The sequence below is a fragment of the Salmo trutta genome, chromosome 8 (genome assembly GCF_901001165.1).
Source record: "Salmo trutta chromosome 8, fSalTru1.1, whole genome shotgun sequence".
Taxonomy (NCBI): Eukaryota; Metazoa; Chordata; class Actinopteri; order Salmoniformes; family Salmonidae; genus Salmo; species Salmo trutta.
This window is the reverse complement of record NC_042964.1, coordinates 19,899,184-19,922,661: the sequence shown is the minus strand read 5'-3', so window position 1 is coordinate 19,922,661 and position 23,478 is coordinate 19,899,184. Positions and strand designations below refer to the sequence as shown.

Sequence of the window (23,478 nt, the reverse complement as noted above, 5' to 3'; positions counted from 1 at the left end):
TGATTTCGCTGTTAAAAGAGGTGTGTTTTCTGTTGTCCTTTGCTGAAGCTTTGAATTGCTTGCCATGTGCGCTTGTCGCCTGAGTGAGTTTTCGAGACATAGTGTTTGTTGTTTTCCCAGTGTTACTGTGATTCCTCCGTTACCGTTTCTCAGTAAAGTATTATGTTTATCCTTAACCACTGATTCCTCGTCTGGTCTCTTCTCTGCACCTGGGTCCTACTTCACCATGTCACAAAATGTGCCTAGGCAATGTACATAATGTGTTTGGCAGTCTCTCAGGTTTCACCCAAAGTAAGAGTGATAGTGACATTTAGTAGATTTTTCACTATAGCAATCCCAAATCTACCATGATGCATTGCACTCTATTCTCTATCAAAATATAATCCTAATTCATATTATTATAACTTTGATTCAATGTAATTCCACCCTCAACTCCAGAGGATTTAAAAACTCCAATAGGCCTATTTCCTGTCGAATCATGGCTCGTATTATAATCATACAATCATTTTAGCCAAAATTGAGGCAAAATATTCTCTGTTTTGTAATAATACTCTATAATATTGTAATAATACTGCAATAATATAATATTGTGGTGGTATAATATTGTGTCAGACATTACCTTCATCTCAAACCCAGGCAGGCAGGTGTACAAGACAATGTCTCCGTAGCTGTAACTGTCCCCCTCAGTGATGCCATGTGGAAGAAGAGGAGGTTTCTCACAAACCACCAGACCACAGGAGACAGAGGACAGGCCTGGAGACCAGCTACCACCTAGCTACAGTCCAACATAGAAAAAGTCATGAAATCAATTCATATTCAGTAAACATTTAGCTAACATTTAGCTAACATTTAGCTAAATCACATGAAATGAATGATGTGAATAACCCAGTAGTCAAAATAAAAGGTGATCAAATCGACCAGAGGTAAAGTTCTGACTAGGTTCTGTCTGTTATTTTTCAGCGTTCTGATGATGGCCTTTTAGACCAAAACATCAATGCAATTGATGAAAAAACAAATTTCACCACAATTTTTTTTGTTGACACAGTAGCAGTCTCACTTGGCACTCTGCCAGGCCTGGTCCCTGCAGGATGAACCCTGTTGGGCAGGAGAGGGTGACTACCCCCCCAACCGGGGTGAGGTCCTCCCCCGTGACCATGACGTGGGTGGGGAGGTTGGCAGGGAGCGGGCACGGAGCGGGGCGGCACCTGATGCTTTGTTTAGACCAGGTGCCCTCAGACCGACAGCTCAGAGAGTCAGACTGGCTGGACAGCTCATACCCCTCATCACACCTAGCGAGAAGGGGGTGAGAGGGATATTAAATACCATACTATCTACTTGAATAGTGGGACTTCACTAACACAAAGATTGGACAAATAAGATACAGAAGTTCATATTCACCTGTATTGTATCTGGCTCCCAAAAGTGAATATCTCTCCCACCACCTGAGCATGGCGTACAGGAGTTGGAGCTCCACAAGAGACGGGCTCACAGCTGATCCTCACCTCCCCCCACCTGCCCTCCCTACCACAGGTAACATGGGGGTAGGACCCCTTCATCTGGTAACCTGGTCTGCACCTGTAGGTGACTGTGTCAGCTGCAGTGGCGCCGCCGCCCTGCTGGACAGCGTGCGGTATTGTAGGCGGAGCGGCCACGCACCTCCCCCGGCCACACACAGGAACGCCTGGGCTCCACAACCCGCCCTTCTCACACGTTGCCGCTGATGGCCCCAGGATCTTGTAGCCCTCATCACAGTGGAAGGAGACCCGGTCGCCGCAGGCGTGGTTGCGCCCCAGCACCACCCCGTATCTTAACATTGGAGGGGTGCAGAGGCAGGGGAGGCACTCTGGTACCGTCCCAACCCAGTGGCCCTGGGCAGAACAGCGGAGGACGGGGTCTCCGATGACCTCGTACCCGTCGAAACACACGTACTCTACGACATCATCGAAGTTGAAGCTGGAGCCGTTGAGGAACCCGTGGCTGATGTCCTGCGGCGGGTCACAGGCAATGATGTCACAGCGAGGGGCAGGGCCTTCCCCCCAGAGTCCATCTCCGCGACACAACCGTCTGGGGTTGCCTCCGCTGAGGCTGTACCCCTCCTCGCACTTGTACCACACCTCATGACCGTAGCCAAAGTCCGAGCCCAAGACTTGACCATTTTGGATGGATGTTGGTCTGCCACAGTTTGATGGGCGGCATTCAGGTGACCCTTGACTCCATGTACCATCGGCCTGACACACACTAACAGAGGGGCCTTGTAGGAGCAATCCAGCCCTACAGCTCAGCTCAACCTGTTTGCTAAACGTATATTCCTTCCCCTTCACAGTGACATCACTAGGGACGACTGGAGAGCCACATGAGATAGGCTCACACCACGGCTTCTCACCATCCCACCTAGCGTCTGCCTGACAGGTCCTGGTGTCGCCGCCCTTCAGGTTGAACCCGGAATTACACTCGTAGTGCAACACCCCCAGATACAGGAAGGAATCCACGTGGTTTGAGCCGTTATCAATGTTGCCCGGGTCATCGCAGCTTATAGGTCGGCAGACAGGCGGTACATCGCTCCACTGTCGGCCCGCCACACACTGTCTGACTGACTCCCCCTCTAACTCGTAGCCCTGCTCACAGCTGTACTTCACCAGGCTGCCCAGGGTTGTGTCTGTGATGTTCACAGAGCCGTGGTCCGGGCTTGGCGGCTCCTCACACTCTGCAGGGACACACATCGGAGCCGTCCCATTCCATCCACCATCCTCCAGGCACATCAAGGCCGTAGGGGCTGTAAGTTCGTAGCCCTTGTGACAGCGGTACACTATCACAGTCCCATGCAGGAATCGCATATCCATGAGTGAAAATGCAACTGTAGCACCACCTATAGGCTTGGAGGTTATAGCTGCGTCCCTGCCGGCTAGCTCTGCGTTCGGATCCAAGAGTCTCAAATAGTCGCCGAAGTCGATATGAGGGGGCAGGCCGCAGTCGGAGGGAACACAGACTGGGACAGAACTAGACCAATCGAACTCCTCGCAGGTTAGGTGGTTCTGGCCAACCAATTGGAAGCCGGGGAAACAGCTGTAGAAGATGGTGACGCCGAATTTATGGTCGAGTCCCTCCACGAAGCCGTTGTCTATGGGGTTGGGCGGGGCGCAGTAGATCTGGACACACACAGGTGTTTCTTGATCCCACTGCCCGTTCGCCAGACACTTCAACGTCTCAGGGCCTTGGAGACGGTAACCACGGCGACAGGAGTAAGTGACAGCGTGGCTGAACTGCAGTTTGGTATACGCCACCTTCCCATTGGGTATCTCTTTGGGGACGGAGCACTCGATTGGTCGACAAGAAGGCACGCCTCCAATCCATAACCCACTTTCACCACAGAGTACTGTAGCGTTGCCTACTAAAGTATAACCAGGTTTACAGCTGTAGAGGGCCGTGCTGAGATACATCAGTCCCTGAACGTCCACTATACCGTTAGCTATCTCTACAGGTTGGGGACACTCTACTGGTATACACTCTGGGACAGGGCTGCTCCAGTGTCCATCCGCCTGGCAGGTCACAGACCCCTCCTTCCTCAAAGTAAACCCGTCCATGCAGGAGTAGCTCACCACAGAGCTGAAATAGGACGGTGCTGACGATGGGTCGCCGAAGGCCACCTCGGGCGGCGGGCCGCAGAACACCTGCTTGCAGACGGGGAAGGTGTCATTCCACTCTTGGGCGGGGGTGCAGTGGAGGGTCCGGGCACCGTGGAGAACATACCCGTCCTCGCAGGACAGTTCCACAGTCCCGGAGTCAGATTCTAGACTACGTAGAACCAGGTGGTTCTCCTCTAGGGGCGGCTCTGGACACTGGACCGGGGAGCAGTGCGGACGCCTCAATTTGTCCCACTTGCCGTACTTCAGACACGTCCACACGGCGTCGCCAGAGATCTCATAGCCCTCGTCGCAGACGTATTCGACCTTGCGGCCCACCTCAAAGACAGAACCTTGGTATTGGCCGTGCAGGATGCTGGGCGGGGGGTCACAGGTCAGGAGGTGGCAGGCGGGCAAGTCGCCGTTAGACCACTGGCGGTTGGCCTGGCATAGTCGCACCGGACGGCCCGTCAGCCGGTAGCCGGCATTGCATCCGTATGTCACTTTGCTGTTGAAGAAGAAACGGCCTTTGTTCTGTAGGGTGAAACAGAAGAAGATGTTTTATTGTACAGAGAGGACACTGTGTTTTGACTGAGATTACGCAAGATCTCTTGCCAGAAAAAATTAGAAGGATCTTTCTCTATGATCGAATTAGATGACCAAGCACAGGAACGAGTGGAGACAAAGCGGAAACTCTGAAATTGAACTTTTTGTTGTTTTTACTCAATTAACAGACTTCCAAAATGTTTAATGTTTTTGTTTGTAATGATTACAGTTAATGTTTCTCCACACCTTGCTAGATTAAGCCTTGACATGAATTTGAGAGGAGGAACAACGTACCTGGATGAATCCATTTTTGAGTGGCGGGGGGAAGGGGCAAGAGACAGGCTGACAGACAGGTAGGACCCCTCCCCACTCTCCATTGGCCTTACATGTCCTCCTCTTCTCCCCTCGGATCAGGAAACCCTTATCACAACTGTACGCCACCACTGCTCCAAAACTATAGTTGGTTCCACTCACATACCCCCTCTCGATGCCAGACGGTTTGGAGCACCGCACTGGCACACAACCCACATCGTATGGTGACGGCATCCATTCCCCTCCAATCATGCATTTCAGCGTGGCGGTTGTGTTGAGGACGAAGCCCTCTTCACATTTGTAGCTGACCTCTGTGTTGCTGGCATACTTGGGTTTGTTGACGGAGTCCAAGATGGCGTGGGGCAGGTCAGTCGGGCGCTGGCAGAAATTGGCGATGCAGTGAGGGGCCTCCTGGCCTTCGGTGGGCGCCCACTCTCCCTGGGCGTTGCAGACCACCTTGAAATCAAATCAAATCAAACTTTATTTAACTGCATTCAGAATCGCAACACTTCATTTTTTTTAACAACAAAATGAACGAGATCAAAACAAATGAAGGGCAATAAAAGAGATAAATAACCTTAGAATTGTTGCCAGCAATGTAGCCATCTGTGCAGAAGTAGTTGGCCATGTCGCCAAAGAGCTGGTGGCCGGCATGGGCAATGGCGTGGTCTATGGAAGGGGGAGGGCCACAGGATCGGGGGACACACTGAGCGGAAGTAGAACTCCATTGGCCAGTTGACAGGCACTCTCTGGTCTCTGGTCCAATCAGAGTGTATCTGTGGAGACACAGAGACAATCAAATGTGGATCAGGACAGGAACTAATAAATCCAACAATATAATTAAAAGTAAAGATACAAAATCGTATAGCATTACTACTTGTACAACTACATACTGTAACAACTACTTGAACTGTAACTCACCTTTGGCTCGAATTGCTGGCGCATAGAGCCTGGTAACACTGTGCAACAAAGTGGGACTTGAAAAGGGTATGGTTAAACTCACTTCCTTAGATTACTTGCCCTGCTCACGCTTTGAAGTCCACAATGTACGAGGGAGGGTTATGCTAATAGCCTGAGAGATCAGCCAATTAAAATCAGCGGTTGTTTCGTCCGCTCCTGCCATAGACTTCCAGTCAAGTCCCGCTCTGAGGCGCTGTGAAACCAGACGGTTCAACAGGGAGAGAGCCGGCTGGTGGACGAGATGACTTGAAGTGTGACTTTAATGGTGATCACTCTAATGCTAACACTAAGGCAGTCTTGTTCAGCCATGTCTAACAACACTTGAGAAGCCCAAATGCCTGGAATACAAGGCCTCTATTAAGTTAACATACTAACTTGTATCCTAATGAAATATGGTTGACTGTACATTATTTACCCTTCTTTGCAGACGTAGTGCACCTTGTTGCCCAGGGCGTGGTCGTCCCCGATGGTCGCGGCGTCTCGGAGGGCAGGAGGGTCTCCACATTGGATGCTGGCACACGAAGGGGCGGGGCTGCTCCACTCTCCTGACGCCTCACACACCACCTCCTCAGAGCCCTGCAGTCTTAACACATTTATTTATTTATTTATTTTTATTTCACCTTTATTTAACCAGGTAGTCAAGTTGAGAACAAGTTCTCATTTACAATTGCGACCTGGCCAAGATAAAGCAAAGCAGTTCGACAACATACAACAACACAGAGTTACACATGGAGTAAAACAAATATACAGTCAATAATACAGTAGAAAAATAAGTCTATGTACAATGTGAGCAAATGAGGTGAGATAAGGGAGGTAAAGGCAAAAAAAGTCCATGGTGGCAAAGTAAATACAATATAGCAAGTAAAACACTGGAATGGTAGATTTGTAGTAGAAGAAAGTGCAAAGTAGATATAGAGATAATGGGGTGCAAAGGAGCAAAATAAAATAAATAAAATAAATAAATACAGTAGGGGAAGAGGTAGATGTTTGGGCTAAATTATAGATGGGCTATGTACAGGTGCAGTGATACAATATATCTATACTCATACACACACACACACAATCTGTAACACTCACAACACTTTCAAGCAGTATGCGCAGCAACAGTAGTCAGTTGCTTTCTATCTAGCTACCACTTTCAAACTCACTACGTCGAGGGAGGAACTTCAATCTATAGAATGTCTTATTCTTTTCAATGGATAAGGATCTTATCTTTTTATGACACCTTCATGAACCTTTATAAGACCCATAATACCAGGAGCTGCTGATCTAGGATCAGTTTCACCTTTTATATTATGATGAATACGATTATGTGGACAGTTGGAGACCTGATCCTAGATCAGCCCTCCCACTCGGAGACACCATGTGGATATAAGACCAGAAATGATAACCCAGGACAGACTTCATCCTTACCTGTATCCCTCTGCACAGGTGTAGAGCACTGTGGACAGGTACGTTTTCCCTTTGAGGGTGACATCTGAATTGTCTACGTGTGGAGGGTCCCCACAGGTGACTCGTTGACAGGCAGGGGGCGCTCTGCTCCACTTCAGACTGGCCTGACACCGCATCTCATAGGGGTCACCTGGGACGAACCCCTTAACACAGCTGAAGTGGACCAGAGGGATATAAATACATTCATAATGGGAGAATACGGGAGACATGGCAATGTCAATAGAGGTTTATTTCAGCAGCTATCTATCAGCCTAATGCTCATGGAAATGCATTTGGTTGTTGATATCTTTATAGTAAGTAACACATACAGTATCTTAATGGGAAAGAGAAAATAGAGAACAGAATATATGAATGCAGCATTATCTCAATGCAACAGCACATTCATATTGTTGTTACATCTAAATGGTCTCCTTTGTCAGTATGACACTTGTTGTAAATGGCTGACGGTGGTACCTGAAAGTCACCTTGCTTCCAAACGTGAAGTTGGTCCCCATCATCACAGCATTCTCTGGGACAGAGGGCCGTCCACAGGAGAGGGCTGGGGAACAAATACAAGACCGTGGGGGCTGATCAGTTCTAGTAATGGTCAATTTACAAAAATAAACTGCTTTTATGAAAGTTCTTAGGTAAATAATGTTTCATCATGTTATGTTGTTCTATAGTACACTGCTCAAAAAAATTAAGGGAACACTTAAACAACACAGTGTAACTCCAAGTCAATCACACTTCTGTGAAATCAAATTGTCCACTTAGGAAGCAACACTGATTGACAATAAATTTCACATGCTGTTGTGCAAATGGAATAGACAACAGGTGGAAATTATGGTCAATTAGCAAGACACCCCCAATAAAGGAGTGGTTCTGCAGGTGGGGACCACAGACCACTTCTCAGTTCCTATGCTTCCTGGCTGATGTTTTGGTCACTTTTGAATGCTGGCGGTGCTTTCACTCTAGTGGTAGCATGAGACGGAGTCTACAACCCACACAAGTGGCTCAGGTAGTGCAGCTCATCCAGGATGGCACATCAATGCGAGCTGTTGCAAGAAGGTTTGCTGTGTCTGTCAGCGTAGTGTCCAGAGCATGGAGGCGCTACCAGGAGACAGGCCAGTACATCAGGAGACGTGGAGGAGGCCGTAGGACGGCAACAACCCAGCAGCAGGACAGCTACCTCCGCCTTTGTGCAAGGAGGAGCACTGCAAGAGCCCTGCAAAATGACCTCCAACAGGCCACAAATGTGCATGTGTCTGCTCAAATGGTCAGAAACAGACTCCATGAGGGTGGTATGAGGGCCCGACGTCCACAGGTGGGGGTTGTGCTTACAGCCCAACACCGTGCAGGACGTTTGGCATTTGCCAGAGAACACCAAGATTGGCAAATTCGCCACTGGCGCCCTGTGCTCTTCACAGATGAAAGCAGGTTCACACTGAGCACGTGACAGACGTGACAGAGTCTGGAGACGCCGTGGAGAACGTTCTGCTGCCTGCAACATCCTCCAGCATGACCGGTTTGGCGGTGGGTCAGTCATGGTGTGGGGTGGCATTTCTTTGGGGGGCCGCACAGCCCTCCATGTGCTCACCAGAGGTAGCCTGACTGCCATTAGGTACCGAGATGAGATCCTCAGACCCCTTGTGAGACCATATGCTGGTACGGTTGGCCCTGGGTTCCTCCTAATGCAAGACAATGCTAGACCTCATGTGGCTGGAGTGTGTCAGCAGTTCCTGCAAGAGGAATGCTATGGACTGGCCCGCCCATTCCCCAGACCTGAATCCAATTGAGCACATCTGGGACATCATGTCTCGCTCCATCCACCAACGCCACGTTGCACCACAGACTGTCCAGGAGTTGGCGGATGCTTTAGTCCAGGTCTGGGAGGAGATCCCTCAGGAGACCATCCGCCACCTCATCAGGAGCATGCCCAGGCGTTGTAGGGAGGTCATACAGGCACGTGGAGGCCACACACACTACTGAGTCTCATTTTGACTTGTTTTAAGGACATTACATCAAAATTGGATCAGCCTGTAGTGTGGTTTTCCACTTTAATTTTGAGTGTGACTCCAAATCCAGACCTCCATGGGTTGATAAATTGGATTTCCATTGATTATTTTTGTGTGATTTTGTTGTCAGCACATTCAACTATGTAAAGAAAAAAGTATTTAATAAGATTATTTCTTTCATTCAGATCTAGGATGTGTTGTTTAAGTGTTCCCTTTATTTTTTTGAGCAGTATATAATGTCCTATTATGTTATGAAACTTTGAACCAAAACTTCAGTTCACCTGCCAGTATCCTCATATTTCAATGGGGTCTAAGAAACGGTTGATTACTTTTTGACAAACAACTTATATACAGTATGTCATATTTCCCACCTGTTGGAATCAGAGGACACACAGGTACAGTATAACATCCAGGTACTGAAATCCTGGTTGCATATGTGGTGTGACCAGTGCATATGTGGTGTGACCAGGCAGGCCAGACCAGACTTGTCCTATACCGATCTGGTTTCCCTGGCTTTCATAAGACTATGTGGCCCAGAGCCAGTGTGAGTTAGGGTTAGGCCCAGAGCCAGTGTGAGTTAGGGTTAGGCCCAGAAACAATGTGGGTTAAGGTTAGGCCCAGAAACAGTGTGGGTTAGGGTTAGGCCCAGAAACAGTGTGGGTTAGGGTTAGATCCAGAAACAGTGTGGGTTAGGTTTAGATCCAGTGGCCCAGTCCAGAGGAAGATCTGAGAGTAACAAAGGATCGATGGGCATAATCAGGATAATTGTGTTATTTATAATGTTGTTGACTAAGTACCTCATTGAATGCAGTGGCAGTACCCTCTGGATATGAGGGTAGTGTTAGATTACTCAAATGTAAACGGACTGTCATGAAACTGGGTATTTCTGGATACATTAACATACTGTACATAATGCTGGATCTCTACTGATAGTATCAATAAAAATCATTACGTGAATAGAGGATTATTTTTGTATGTTATGTCAGTGGCAGGTAGCCTAGCGGTTAAGAGCGTTGGGCCAGTAACCGAAAGGTTGCTAGTTAGAATCCCAGGTGAACAATCTGTCAATGTGCTCTTGAGCAAGGCACTTAACCATAACTGCTCCTGTAAGTCGCTCTGCATAAGAGCGTCTGCTAAATGACAAAACATAATTTCATACAATTGGACAGAATAAAACATAATGAGATGATATAGAAACTCAAGCAGAAACCTTGAGTAAGGCATGCCATATATTATCATACCATATATTATCATACCATATATTATCATGCCATATATTATCATGCCATATATTATCATGCCATATATTATCATGCCATATATTATCATACCATATATAATCATGCCATATATTATCATGCCATATTTTATCATGTCATATATTATCATGTCATATATTATCATGTCATATATTATCATGCCATATATTATCATGCCATATATTATCATGCCATATATTATCATGTCATATATTATCATACCATATATTATCATGCCATATATTATTATGCCATATATTATCATGCCATATATTATCATGCCATATATTATCATGCCATATATTATCATACCATATATAATCATGCCATATATTATCATGCCATATATTATCATGTCATATATTATCATGTCATATATTATCATGTCATATATTATCATGTCATATATTATCATGTCATATATAATCATGCCATATATTATCATGTCATATATTATCATGTCATATATTATCATGTCATATATTATCATGTCGTATCTTATCATGTCATATATTATCATGTGATATATTATCATGCCGTATATTATCATGTCATATATTATCATGTCATATATTATCATGTCATATATTATCATGTCGTATATTATCATGTCATATATTATCATGTCATATATTATCATGTCATATATTAGCATGTCGTATATTATCATGCCATATATTATCATACCATATATTATCATGTCATATATTATCATGTCATATATTATCATGCCATATATTATCATGCCATATATTATCATGTCATATATTATCATGTCATATATTATCAGGCCACACAGTGCATTCGGAAAGTATTCAGACCCCTTGACTTTTTCCACATTTTGTTGACTTTTTCCACATTATGAGTCTCAAAATTGAGCTCAGGTGCATCCTGTTTCCATTGCTCATCCTTGAGGTGTTTCTACAACTTGATTGGAGTCCACCTGTGGTACATTCAATTGATTGGACATGATTTGGAAAGGCACACACCTGTCTATATAAGGTCCCAAAGTTGACAGTGCATGTCAAAGAAAAAACCAAGCCATGAGGTGACCAAGAACCCGATGGTCACTCTAACAGTGCTCCAAAGTTCCTCTGTGGAGATGGGAGAACCTTCCAGAAGGATAACTATCTCTGCAGCACTCCACCAATCAGGCCTTTATGTTAGAGTGGCCAGACGGAAGCCACTCCTCAGTAAAAGGCACATGACAGCCCGCTTGGAGTTTGCCAAAAAGGCACCTAAAGGACTCTCAGACCATGACAAACAAGATTATCTGGTCTGATGAAACCAAGATTGAACTCTTCAGCCTGAATGCCAAGCGTCACGTCTGGAGGAAACCTGGCACCATCCCTACAGTGAAGAATGGTGGTGGCAGCATCATGCTGTGGGGATGTTTTTCAGCTGCAGGGACTAGAAGACAAGTCAAGATCGAGAGAAAGATGAACAGAGCAAAGTACAGAAAAGTCTTGATCCAGAACGCTCAGGACCTCAGACTGGGATGAACGTTCACCTTCCAACAGGACAACGACCCTGAGCAGACAGCCAAGACAACACAGGATTGGCTTCGGGACAAGTCTCTGAATGTCCTTGAGTGGCCTAGCCAGAACCCGGACTTGAACCCGATCGAACATCTCTGGAGAGACCTGAAAATAACGGTGCAGCAATGCTCCCCATCTAACCTGACAGAGCTTGAGAGGATCTGCAGAGAAGAATGGGAGAAACTCCCCAAATACAGGTGTGCCAAGCTTGTAGCGTCATACCCAAGAAGACTCAAAGCTGTAATCGCTGCCAAAGGTGCTTCAACATTGTACTGAGTAAAGGGTCTGAATACTTATGTAAATGTGATATTTCAGATAAAACATTTTTTGTATAAAAACAGTTTTTGCTTTGTCATTATGGGATATTGTGTGTAGATTGATGAGGAAAAACCCCAATATCATCCATTTTAGAATAAGGCTGTAATGTAACAAAATGTTGAAAAAGTCAAGGGGTCTGAATACTTTCCGAATGCACTGTATATTATGCTATATATTACATTACATACACAGTAACACACAGTACCAGTCAAAAGTTTGGACACAACTACTCATTCAAGGGTTTATCTTTATTTTTTACTATTTTCTACATTGTACAATAATAGTGAAGACATCAAAACTATGAAATAACACATATGGAATCATGTAGTGACCAAAAAAGTGTTAAACAATGTAAAATATATTTTAGATTTTAGATTCTTCAAAGTAGCCACCCTTCGCCTTGATGACAGCTTTGCACACTCTTGGCACTCTCTCAACCAGCTACATGAGGTAGTCACCTGGAATGCATTTCAATTAACAGGTGTGCCTTGTTAAGTTAATTTGCGAAATGTCTTTCCTTAATGCATTTGAGCCAATCAGTTGTACTGAGACAAGGTAGGGTTGGTACAGAAGATAACCCTATCAAGTCCATATGATGACAAGAACAGCTCAAAGAGCAAACCAAAGAGGAAAAAATAGTCCATCATTACATCAGTTAGTCAGAAAAATGTCATAACTTTGAAAGTTTCTTCAAGTGCAGTCGCAAAAACCATCAAGCACTATTATGAAACTGGCCCTCACGAGGACCGCCACAGCAAAGGAAGACCCAGAGTTACCTCTGCTGCAGCAGATAAGTTCATTAGAGTTACCAGCCTCAGAAATTTTTGCCCAAATAAATGCTGCACAGAGTTCAAGTAACAGACACATCTCAGCATCAACTGTTCAGTGGAGACTGCATGAATCATGCCTTCATGGTCGAATTGCTGCAAAGAAACCACTACTAAAGGCCACCAATAAGAAGAAGAGACTTGCTTGGGCCAAGAAACACACACAATGGACATTAGACCCTTGAAATCTGTTCTTTGGTCTGATGAGTCCAAATTTGAGATTTTTGGTTTCAACCAAAAAGAGATGCAGAGTAGGTGAATGGGTGATCACCACATGTGTGGTTCCTACGTGAAGCATGGAGGAGGAGCTGTGATGGTGTGGGTGTGCTTTGCTGGTAACACTGCCTGTGATTTATTTAGAATTCAAGGCACACTAACCAGTATGGCTACCACAACATTCTTCAGCGATACGCCAACACATTTGGTTTGCGCTTAGTGGGACAATCATTTGTTTTTCAACAGGACAATGACCCAACACACCTCTAGACTGTGTAAGGGCTATTTGACCAATAAGTAGAGTGATGGAGTGCTGCATCAGATGACCTGGCCTCCACAATCACCCGACCTCAACCCAATTGAGATGGTTTGCGATGAGTTGGACTGCAGAGTGAAGGAAAAACAGCCAACAAGTGCTCAGCATATGTGGGAACTCCTTTAAGACTGTTGAAAAATCATTCCAGGTGAAGCTGGTTGAGAGAATGCCAAGAGTGTGCAAAGCTGTCATCAAGGCAAAGGGTGGCTACTTTGAAGAATCTAAAATATAACATATTTTGATTTGTTTAACACTTTTTTGGTTACTACATGATTCCATATGTGTTATTTCATAGTTTTGATGTCTTCACTATTATTGTACAATGTAGAAAATAGTAAAAATACAGAAAAACCCTTGAATGAGTAGGTGTGTCCAAACTTTTGACTGGTACTGTATGTTGATGTTTCCTGTACCTCTACAATATGGGAAAACATCATTCCAGCTTCCTGTCTCCAGGCATTGGACATGCGATGAGCCAATCAGTTCGTAACCCTCCTCGCAGCTGAACACAACCTCACTTCCCATCAAGAAGTTACTGCCGTCCCGGTAACCGAACTCTGGTGCCTCCGGGTTCTCACACTTTACTGGCTCTAGATTGATAACATAAATACAGAGAAAAAAAACTACAAAGGTTTGGTACTGTAGCTACATACTGCATCTTGAAGCGCCAAAAGATATTCATGAATTCAAACATTTTGGTAAACTCTAGTTGTTTGATGATAAGGCATGAGAGGCATTGCTATACATTGATAAGGGGTTTTGCAGCTTGTGATATAACTAAGAAGAGTGTCATTGCTGAGGCCTTGAGAGTTTCCTGACCACAGGACCTGACCGGGGAACACCTTGGGATCAGGTGGTATGGTCCGGGCCTACAGTATGCTACAGTACGTGTGTGTGTCTTTGTGTGTGTGTTACCTGTGCAGTTCTTCCCGTCTCCGGTGTAGGGGTGGATACAGGTGCAGGTGTAAGAGCCATCTGTGTTCTGACAGCTGGCGTGTTCATCGCAGTCTGAGCCCAAAGCACACTCATCCACATCTGTATGTACACACATCGTCATTACACACTGCACTGTTTGAAAACATGTATTTATTAACATACAGTAAATACGGTAGTTATACAAAACATTAGGAACATCTTTCCATGACATACACTACTATTAAAAAGTTTGGGGTCACTTAGAAATTTCCTTGTTTTTTAAAGAATCAGAAATACAGTGTAGACATTGTTAATGACTATTGTGGGTGGAAATGGCAGATAAAAAAAAGGAATATCTACAAGTACATTAGAGCGCCTAGTTGGAGAAACAGATGCCTCATAAGTCCTCAACTGCCAGCTTCATTAAATACTACCCGCAAAACACCAGTCTCAACGTCAACAGTGAAGAGGCTCTTCAGGGATGCTGCCCTTCTAGGCAGAGTTCCTCTGTCCAGTGTCTGTGTTCTTTTGCCCATCTTAATCTTTTATTTTTATTGGCCAGTCTGAGATATGGCTTTTTCTTTGCAACTCTGCCTAGAAGGCCAGCATCATGGAGTCGCCTCTTCACTGTTGACGTTGAGACTGGTGTTTTGCGGGTACTATTTAATGAAGCTGCCAGTTGAGGACTTGTGAGGTGACTGTTTCTCAAACTAGACACTCTAATGTACTTGTTCTCTTGCTTAGTTGTGCACCGGGGCCTCCCACTCCTCATTCTATTCTGGTTAGAGCCAGTTTGCGCTGTTCTGTGAAGGGAGTAGTACACAGAGTTGTAAGAGATCTTCAGTTTCTTGGCAATTTCTCGCATGGAATAGCATTCATTTCTCAGAACAAGAATAGACTGACGAGTTTCAGAAGAAAGTTCTTTGTTTCTAGCCATTTTGAGCCTGTAATCGAACCCACAAATGCTGATGCTCCAGATACTCAACTAGTCTAAATAAGGCCAGTTTTATTGCTTCTTTAATCAGTACAACAGTTTTCAGCTGTGCTAACATAATTGCAAAAGGGTTTTCTAATGATCAATTAGCCTTTTAAAATGATAAACTTGGATTACCTAACACAACGTGCCATTGGAACACAGGAGTGATGGATGCTAATAATGGGCCTCTCTACGCCTATGTAGATATTCCATAAAAAATCTGCTGTTTCCAGCTACAATAGTCATTTACAACATTAACAATGACTACACTGTATTTCTGATCAATTTGATGTTATTTTAATGGACCAAAAATTTGTTGTTCTTTCAAAAACAAGGACCTTTCTAAGGGACCCCAAACTTTTGAACGGTAGTGTACACTGACCAGGTGAATCCAGGTGAAAGCTATGAACCCTTATAGAGGTCACTTGTTATATCCACTTCAACCAGTGTAGATGAAGGGGCGAACACAGGTTAAAGAATCATTTTTAAACCTTGAGACAACTGAGACATTGAGGGTGACAAGACAAAACATTTTAGTGCCTATGAACGGGGTATGGTAGTAGGTGCCATGCGCACCGTTTTGAGTTCGTCAAGAACTGTAACGCTGCTGGGTTTTTCACACTCAACAGTTTCCCGTGTGTATCAAGAATGGTCCACCACCGAAAAGACAGCCAGTCATCTTGACACAACTGTGGGAAGCGTTGGAGTCAACATGGGTCAGCATCCCTGTTGAACTCTTTCGACACCTTGTGGAGTCCATGCTCCGACAAATTGAGGCTAACGAATTGAGACAGTTCATAACATATATTCATCCAGTGTCTGAGTGTCAGTCTTACCCAGGCAGGCTGGTGGGTTTCCTCCCCACTTCCCACTGTTGGTACAGAGAACCTTGGCGTCCCCCAGCAGGTAAAAGCCAGGGTTACACTGGTACACCACAGTGCTGCCTGCGTGGTAGTCGGAACCCTGGAATAGACCATGCTCCAGGGGCCGAGGGGGACCACACGTCACTCCTATTCAGGTAAACAGGTAAATATACACAGGTTAGGTTTTGTGAATGTGTTCAATGGCTATGTTACTACTATGGTTACGATAATGAAGATGGTAGGCATTAACCCAAATGTCACTTCTATAGATAGACAGTACACAGGTCATGATTTTATGATTTTTATTAGGATCCCCATTAGCCGACGCCAATGGCGACAGCTAGTCTTCCTGGGGTCCGACATATAACGAAAAAGACATTACAGACAAAAAGACATTACAGTTTACATACATTTAAAACATTAACATAGACATTACAGACACACATATATATATCAAATAAAAACAACTACAACTAAAGACACACAAATGAACACAAATAAAAACATAAACAATAGAACTAAATAATAATTATGTGTTTGTGTGTGCATCTATCAGTTACACATACATGTGTACTTGCGCCATGAGGTGTTGCTTAATTATTATTAATTTTTTTGCTGTTCACTTGCGCTATATGAAATGGAAGGGAGTTCAATGCAATCATGGCTCTATATTATACTGTACGCTTTCTTGAATTTGTTCTGGATCTGGGGACTGTGAAGAGACCCCCGGTGGCATGTCTGGTGGGGTAAGTATGTCTGTCAGAGCGATATGTAAGTTGATAATTCAGACAATTTGGAATTTTAAACACGTTAATATTTCTCACAAACCCCCCCCCCCCCCCCCCCCCCCCCGACATGTACATGGTTGACATTAGCCATCTGTGTACATTGAAGGGAAAGATGTGCTGTTCTGAGCCAGCTGCAGATTTTCTAGGTCTTTCTTTGCAACATTTTACTATATCATCAGGCAGTAGTCAAGAATAGATCAAACTAGAGCCTGCAGGACTTGTTTGGTCGATTATGGGGTAAAGAATGCTGATCATCTCTTTATCGCAAACAGACCTCTCCCCATCTTTACAATAATTGAATCAATATGCCTTGGCCATGATAATTTACTGTCTAAGGAGACGCCAAGAATATTATTTTCCTCTACTTGCTCAACAGACACACCATTCATTACCAGATTCAGCTGAAGTCTCGAACTTAGGGAATGATTTGTACCAAATACAATGCTCTTAGTTTTAGAAATGTTCAGGATTGGTTTATTACTAGCCACCCATTCCAAAACTGACTGCAACTCTTTGTTTAGGGTCTATGGATAGATACAGTATCTCTCAGCCCATGATATGGTAGAAGATGTAAAGCAACAACATATACATTTTTTCCACCAACAGATTATGGTCAATAACATCAAAGGCTGCACTACAGTCTAACAATACAGCTCTCACAATCTTCTTATGATCCATTTATTTTAGCCAATCATCAGTTATTTGTGTCAGTGCAGTACATGTTGAGTGCCCTTCTCTATAAGAATGCTGAAAGTCCGGTGTTAAATTGTTCACAGAGAGAAAGCTATGTATCTGGTCAAACACCATTTTTTCCCAACAGTTTGCTAAGAGCCGGCAGCAAGCTGATTGGTCGGCTGTTAGAACCAATAAAGGGTGCTTTACCACTCTTGGGTAGAGGAATGACTTTAGCTTCCTTCCAGGTCAGAGGACAAACATTTTTGCCGAGGATCAGATTAAAGATATGACAAACAGGAGTGGCAATATAGTCTGCTACCATCCTCAGTAGCTTTCTTTCTAATTTGTCAATACCAGGTGGTTTCTCATTATTGACGGACCCCAATAATTCGTCCACCTCTTTTACACTAACTTCATAGAATTCAAAATGACAATGTTTTTCTTTCATTGTTAGGTATTTTATACATGAATATGATAGCTCACCGTTTGTTGTTTGGCATTTCATGTCTGAGTTTGCCCACTTTGCCATTGAAATAGCCAGATAGGCAGACAGGCTCAATGGTTTTGGTGTGTGAATGCTTTCTGATGGTTATCTTCTATTACTGAGGTCATGCTGATGTATTTAGCTGACTCAAATGCAAACTCTGCTTTCTAATGCTTCTGTCTGTGTGTGTGTATGTGTGTGTGTGCTTGCCTGCGTGAGTGCGTGTACGCGCGCATGCGCGTGTGTGTGTCGAGGTACATGGATGCATGTATGTGTGAATATAGTGTTAGGGTCTGTGTATGTGTAACCAATGGTCCCTCACGTTCACAGCGGGGCAGGGCGTGACTCCACTCTCCCTTGTTCTGACACTGAAGCAGCGGCTCCCCCACCAGGTGGAAGCCGGGATCACAGAACAGCTGCGTCTGAGAGCCGGGGCTGACAGCTGGACTGGACGCGCGCAGGTGAGGCACAGCATTCTCTAGCAGGGGGCAGTCTGACACACAAACAAATGTAATTGAGGAGGAGAACGGAGAGGGTTAACGTTTCCTCTAGACATGCGTTTATCCCCCTGATGGTTAAGGTTAGGACTTTGCCAGAGTAAGCTGATCTTAGATCTGTCCCTCACCAGCACAGAATATGCAGTTGGGGTTAGTCTTGACTCTCCCCACCACTCCGTTGAGGAAGTCAGGCCACGCCAGGACGTTGCCTCTGATGTTGTTCCCCGGGCAGGTGTTGGCTAGTATTTTGATCTATGAACCCAGAGAAATATGGAGGTCATTTTATGCAACACACGTTTTTTATATATGTTACACAGACATTTCAAACTTTTGCCACCCAGAGATGCTGGTTTATGTAGTGTAGTTAGTCATGTAGCCTGGACTACTATTTTGTGTGACAATGAAAAACAAGGTGTTCTAAAGCAGAAACAGACTTAGTAACTAAGCTGGTCGTTATGTTTAGATAGTGATATACTAGCTACAGTTCTATTATGTGAGTCTGTAGTTCAGGTTGTAGAGCAGTAGCTAGGACAGTTGGATTTGTGCGTCAGTGGGATTTACTTGCTGTGGGTCGAGAACCCGGTCCCAGATGTGGAGCTGGCTGAGGGACCCTACGAAGGACTCCACGGGGTTGAAGCCCTCGCCCCTCTGGTCCTGGTCCTGGCCCAGCACCAACGCCCCTCCACCTGGAGGGTAGAGGTCAAGGGTCAAAGGTTAACCACCTCTCTTGGCTTCTTCGGGTTCTGTGAAATGTGCCTTAAAACCCGACCTCACTGCTATTATTTCATTAAGACCTGCAAAATAGCATCATTCTACTTTTTGATATGCTAAACTGGGCCCCACTTAGAAGCTATAAGCAGGCTACTAGGACATAAGGACACAATAAGCAGATACAAGATCAGGCTAAGGCACTACTGAAAATAGCACTACACCTGGGATGGTCAGCTGCGGTGCTGGGATGATATATAGATTGACAATAAACCGCTACTTTATTTTGAGCAGGCTGAGGATAGCGCCACACCTGGGACGTAGGGAACGACATTATATGCACGCAACTATGAATACAGCGCGTCATGAGACTGTGCCACTAAGGTAATAGCTATGAGCAGGCTGAGGATAGCACTACACCTGGGATGGTGGTGCCCACTGACAGGCCTTTCCCTCCGTCCGAGGGGTTGCCATTGATATAGATCCTCCAGTCCCCGTCCCAGCTCCGCCATGACACGCCGATGTGGTGCCACTGACCCGTGTTGACCGCCGGGCAGTCTGTGATGCGCTCCTTACCGTTGACGTACAGGACCCACCTGGGGAAGAGGGAGGGAGTGAGAGAGAGACGGAGGCAGGGGGAGGCAGCAGAGAAAAGGAGAGAGACAGAAAATAATATTGTTTTGTATTGTGTTTTTTGAGGACCCCAAGAATAGTATAGCTGTGGGTAGTGTCTTATGACAGCCTTAACATTTACGGGAAAGGGAACGTTGTGTGTGTGTCTGTGTGGGTGTGTGTGTGTGTGTGTCTGTGGCAGCACTGACCCGTTGTAGTCGATGAGCAGGAAGGCGTTGTCACTTCCCTCCACGGCGTAGGATATGGGCGTGCCGTAGTTGGTGGTGTCCGAAGACCTCATCCAGAAAGTACACGTGATCTCCGTCAGTGCCGGCATCATGCCGTCCATCATCACGTAACCATGGATACCTGACACCTCGAAGTCCAGGTTGAAGGATGTTGACATCTCTGAAGGAGTGAAAACGTTAAGGCCGGAAATGAAGATCATTAAGAGAAAGGTTTTCTAAGTAAATAAATGGAGCAGTTTCTGAGTCATTGCGGTTAGAAGGAGAGACATTTTTTGAGGCCAGAAATGGTTGACAACGAAAATGGATTTGGAAGTAATGGAGCAGTTGCTGATTCACATCACATTGATATTGATCCAGAAAAGGGACCGGACCAATCCATTAGACTGTGAAATCTACCTTTTAGAAGGCAATTTCATTCAATTAGACATTCAGACTACTGGCTCCAATGGCTCCGATGAGTGCAGTAGTGAAGTGACCTGGAGAATTTACCGTTCTCCTTTCTGAAAACAGGAAAGCTCTCATTATGATAGCTCTGTGTGAAACCAAATAGTGGTTTCAGGAAGTGCACCTCCAAAATGGCACCCTGCTGCCTACATAGTACACTATGAAGACTAAGAATAGGGTGCCATTTCTGACTCAGCCAACATTTTACTTCCATAAATGTTCCTCTCTGAGACTGTGGTAAAATCACAAACACAAACTCCTCCACATCTCTCTCTCTCTCTCTCTCTCCCCCCATGGCATCTATACCTGTCTCACACCTGGTTCCGTTGAACCCAGGAGGGCAGCGGCAGGTGTAGGAGCCCGGTCCGTCCACACATGTGGCCCCGTTGATACAGGGGTTAGCCTGACACTCATCCACATCTACCTGACACAGCCTGCCCCGGTAGCCCTCCACACACTGGCACCTGGACACAGAGAGAGACCAGTACGTCATATATACCCATGCAATACATTATGCACATTCAACACAATGTTTAACCAATTTCCTCCTAATGTGTCATATTTGATTAAAACAATTCCAGATGCTGTTTCTTGCACGCTAGCCTTCACTATCTTTCACTATTAAAAGCTCAACAAATAGTCTAGATTTAAATATTTGTTTATCCATATAACACATCAACATGCAGATGAGTATGTTGGTAGGTGAAGTAAGATATGGCAACTTGGTTGACAGCAGTCAGTCATATTTTATTATATTTTTGATATGACCTTTATTTAACCAGGAAGTCCCATTAAGGTCCGAAGGCCTCTTTCCGCAAAGGGTTTTTATTACCTGAAGTTGTTGACGGCATCCCGACATGTCCCTCCGTTCTGACAGGGGGCGCTGTTACACTCGTCCACGTTGACCTCACAGCGGTCCCCAGAGTAGCCTGGGAGGCAGGTGCAGGAGTACCCCCCCTCCAGGTCGTCACACACACCCCCGTTCAGACACGGGCTGGACAGACACTCGTCTATCTCCAGCTCACAATGAGAACCTAGATGAAGATCATGTTGTTGATCATAACGCCTTTTGCATGAATACAGGAGATCCCAATTAATTGCATTGTCGGCATTGAATGTTTGCTGCATAAACTGTAGCTGGCTTTTCATTGACGTTGCAAAAAAATGTGGTTTTGCTGGTTTTGCCTTTGCGGTAGTTGCATGAAATGTGGCCTTTGCTCGTTATGAATAAAGCTAACTGAAGTGCCCAAGGGGCCTGGTAAAGAGGTAGAGGGACCCCACCTGTGAAGCCATCGGCACAGCTGCAGGTGAACTGGTTGACCTCGTCCACACACACTCCTTCGTTCAAACAGGGGGAGGAGCTACACTCGTTCACCTCCGCCTCACACTGAGAACCTGGGACAGAGAAACGACAGTCCGTCATCAGGTCGGTTGCAGATGACCAGCACTAAATGCCCTAGGTGACAGTCTGCTTCTGCTGTAGCCAAGTCCTATGTCGTAGTCATGTTTGGCGAGGACTGATAGGACTGAGGTTTCTACAGAAAACAGACGGGTACCCAGGCTACTAAATGTCTAGGAGAGACAAGAAAATGAAAAGGAATGAAGTGGACGGGAGTGGAAACTGGGTACCAGACATTCATGATGTCCCCATACCTACAAAGCCTGGTCTGCACTGGCAGAGGAAGTCTCCCGTGCCGTCCTTACACAGACCCCCATTCTGACACGGTGCCGAGTCACACTCATCTATGTCACTCTCACACTTTGCCCCTGCAGGTAGAAATACATTTTCACAGCCTTATGGCGAGACAACTAACATTTGGTCCTAACTTTTCGTTGCTCCGATGAACATTGTTTTGACCCGAAAGCGTACACATGACTAGAAGTTTGAATAGATGATGAATGCATTCGTGGGTATAGTTTACCTGTAAAACCAGGTAGACAGGTGCAGATGTAACCCGCCCCCACCTCCTCACACGTCCCCATGTTCTGACACGGGTTCAAGAAACACTCATGGAAGACCTGGGGAGAGGAACAGTAATGTGGTTAGGAGTTATGTTTATGAACATGGAGTGTGAGAATTTCAGGACTAGGAGAGAAATGTATTCTTACACTCCATACTCAATAACCATGACCAGGCCTGGGTTCAAATACTTGAAAAAACATATTAAATACTTTGAGCATTTGCTTGAGTCTGCCTAGAGTGCAACAGGTGGGTGGGGTTTTCAGTTTTTGGGTCCTTTCGATTGGTTTATTAAGGCAAGCTCGAAGGCTGCCACTGCATTTTGACCAATCTGATCAGATCTCTTGCCAATAATTGGGCAAAAGATCCGAATTGGGCTGCCTGTGTAAACGCAGCCAAACAGGCACAGAACGTATTTCAAGTATTTGAAACTCAGGTCAGATCATAACTCATAACTATAGTGCAGTCAAGTCAACCTGTCTGCTGTAAACCCCTTAAGGAGTCTCTTGAGGACATGGGTCAGTCAGTCTCACCTGGCTACTAGCCTGATAGCCCTGTGAAACCACCACCTCTGGAGCTGATGTCACACTCTCCTCCTTAGGCAGGAAACTAGAGCCAAAACCTGATGGAGAGATGGAGGGAGAGAGGGAGAGATGTGAGAGGGGGAGAGAGAAGAGGGGGAGGGAGGGAAGGAGTGACGAAGAGAGAAAAGGAAGGGAGGGAGGAAGGAAGGAAGGATGGAAGGAAGGAAGTAAGGAAGTAAGGAAGGAAGGAAGGAAGGAAGGAAGGAAGGAAGGAAGGAAGGAAGGAAGGAAGGAGAGAGAGAGAGAGAGAGAGAGAGAGAGAGAGAGAGAGAGAGAGAAGAGAGAGAGAGAGAGAGAAAGAGAAAAGAAAGAGAGACAGAGAAAAAAAAGAAAGAGAATCAGAGAAGAAAGGAGAGAGAGAGTTTC

The 23,478-nt window shown here is 45.3% G+C and overlaps 1 protein-coding gene across 1 annotated transcript in view; it reads right to left on the bottom strand.

Moving 5' to 3' along the window:
• svep1 (sushi, von Willebrand factor type A, EGF and pentraxin domain containing 1) overlaps positions 1-23,478 on the bottom strand; it is a 137,385-nt gene that overhangs the window by 19,825 nt on the left and 94,082 nt on the right. Inside the window, exons 20-41 of the mRNA XM_029760326.1 lie at positions 23,062-23,150; positions 22,491-22,587; positions 22,222-22,335; positions 21,850-21,963; positions 21,401-21,602; positions 20,875-21,032; positions 20,086-20,284; positions 19,685-19,860; positions 19,118-19,242; positions 18,685-18,808; positions 18,382-18,552; positions 16,086-16,259; positions 14,274-14,393; positions 13,772-13,948; positions 7,344-7,428; positions 6,852-7,043; positions 5,854-6,021; positions 5,056-5,254; positions 4,461-4,934; positions 1,399-4,154; positions 1,058-1,289; positions 620-775 (exon numbers count right to left, since the gene is read on the bottom strand). Of these exons, the coding sequence (XP_029616186.1) occupies positions 620-775; positions 1,058-1,289; positions 1,399-4,154; positions 4,461-4,934; positions 5,056-5,254; positions 5,854-6,021; positions 6,852-7,043; positions 7,344-7,428; positions 13,772-13,948; positions 14,274-14,393; positions 16,086-16,259; positions 18,382-18,552; positions 18,685-18,808; positions 19,118-19,242; positions 19,685-19,860; positions 20,086-20,284; positions 20,875-21,032; positions 21,401-21,602; positions 21,850-21,963; positions 22,222-22,335; positions 22,491-22,587; positions 23,062-23,150 (6,302 nt within the window). The remainder of the gene's footprint in view (positions 1-619; positions 776-1,057; positions 1,290-1,398; positions 4,155-4,460; positions 4,935-5,055; positions 5,255-5,853; positions 6,022-6,851; positions 7,044-7,343; positions 7,429-13,771; positions 13,949-14,273; positions 14,394-16,085; positions 16,260-18,381; positions 18,553-18,684; positions 18,809-19,117; positions 19,243-19,684; positions 19,861-20,085; positions 20,285-20,874; positions 21,033-21,400; positions 21,603-21,849; positions 21,964-22,221; positions 22,336-22,490; positions 22,588-23,061; positions 23,151-23,478) is intronic.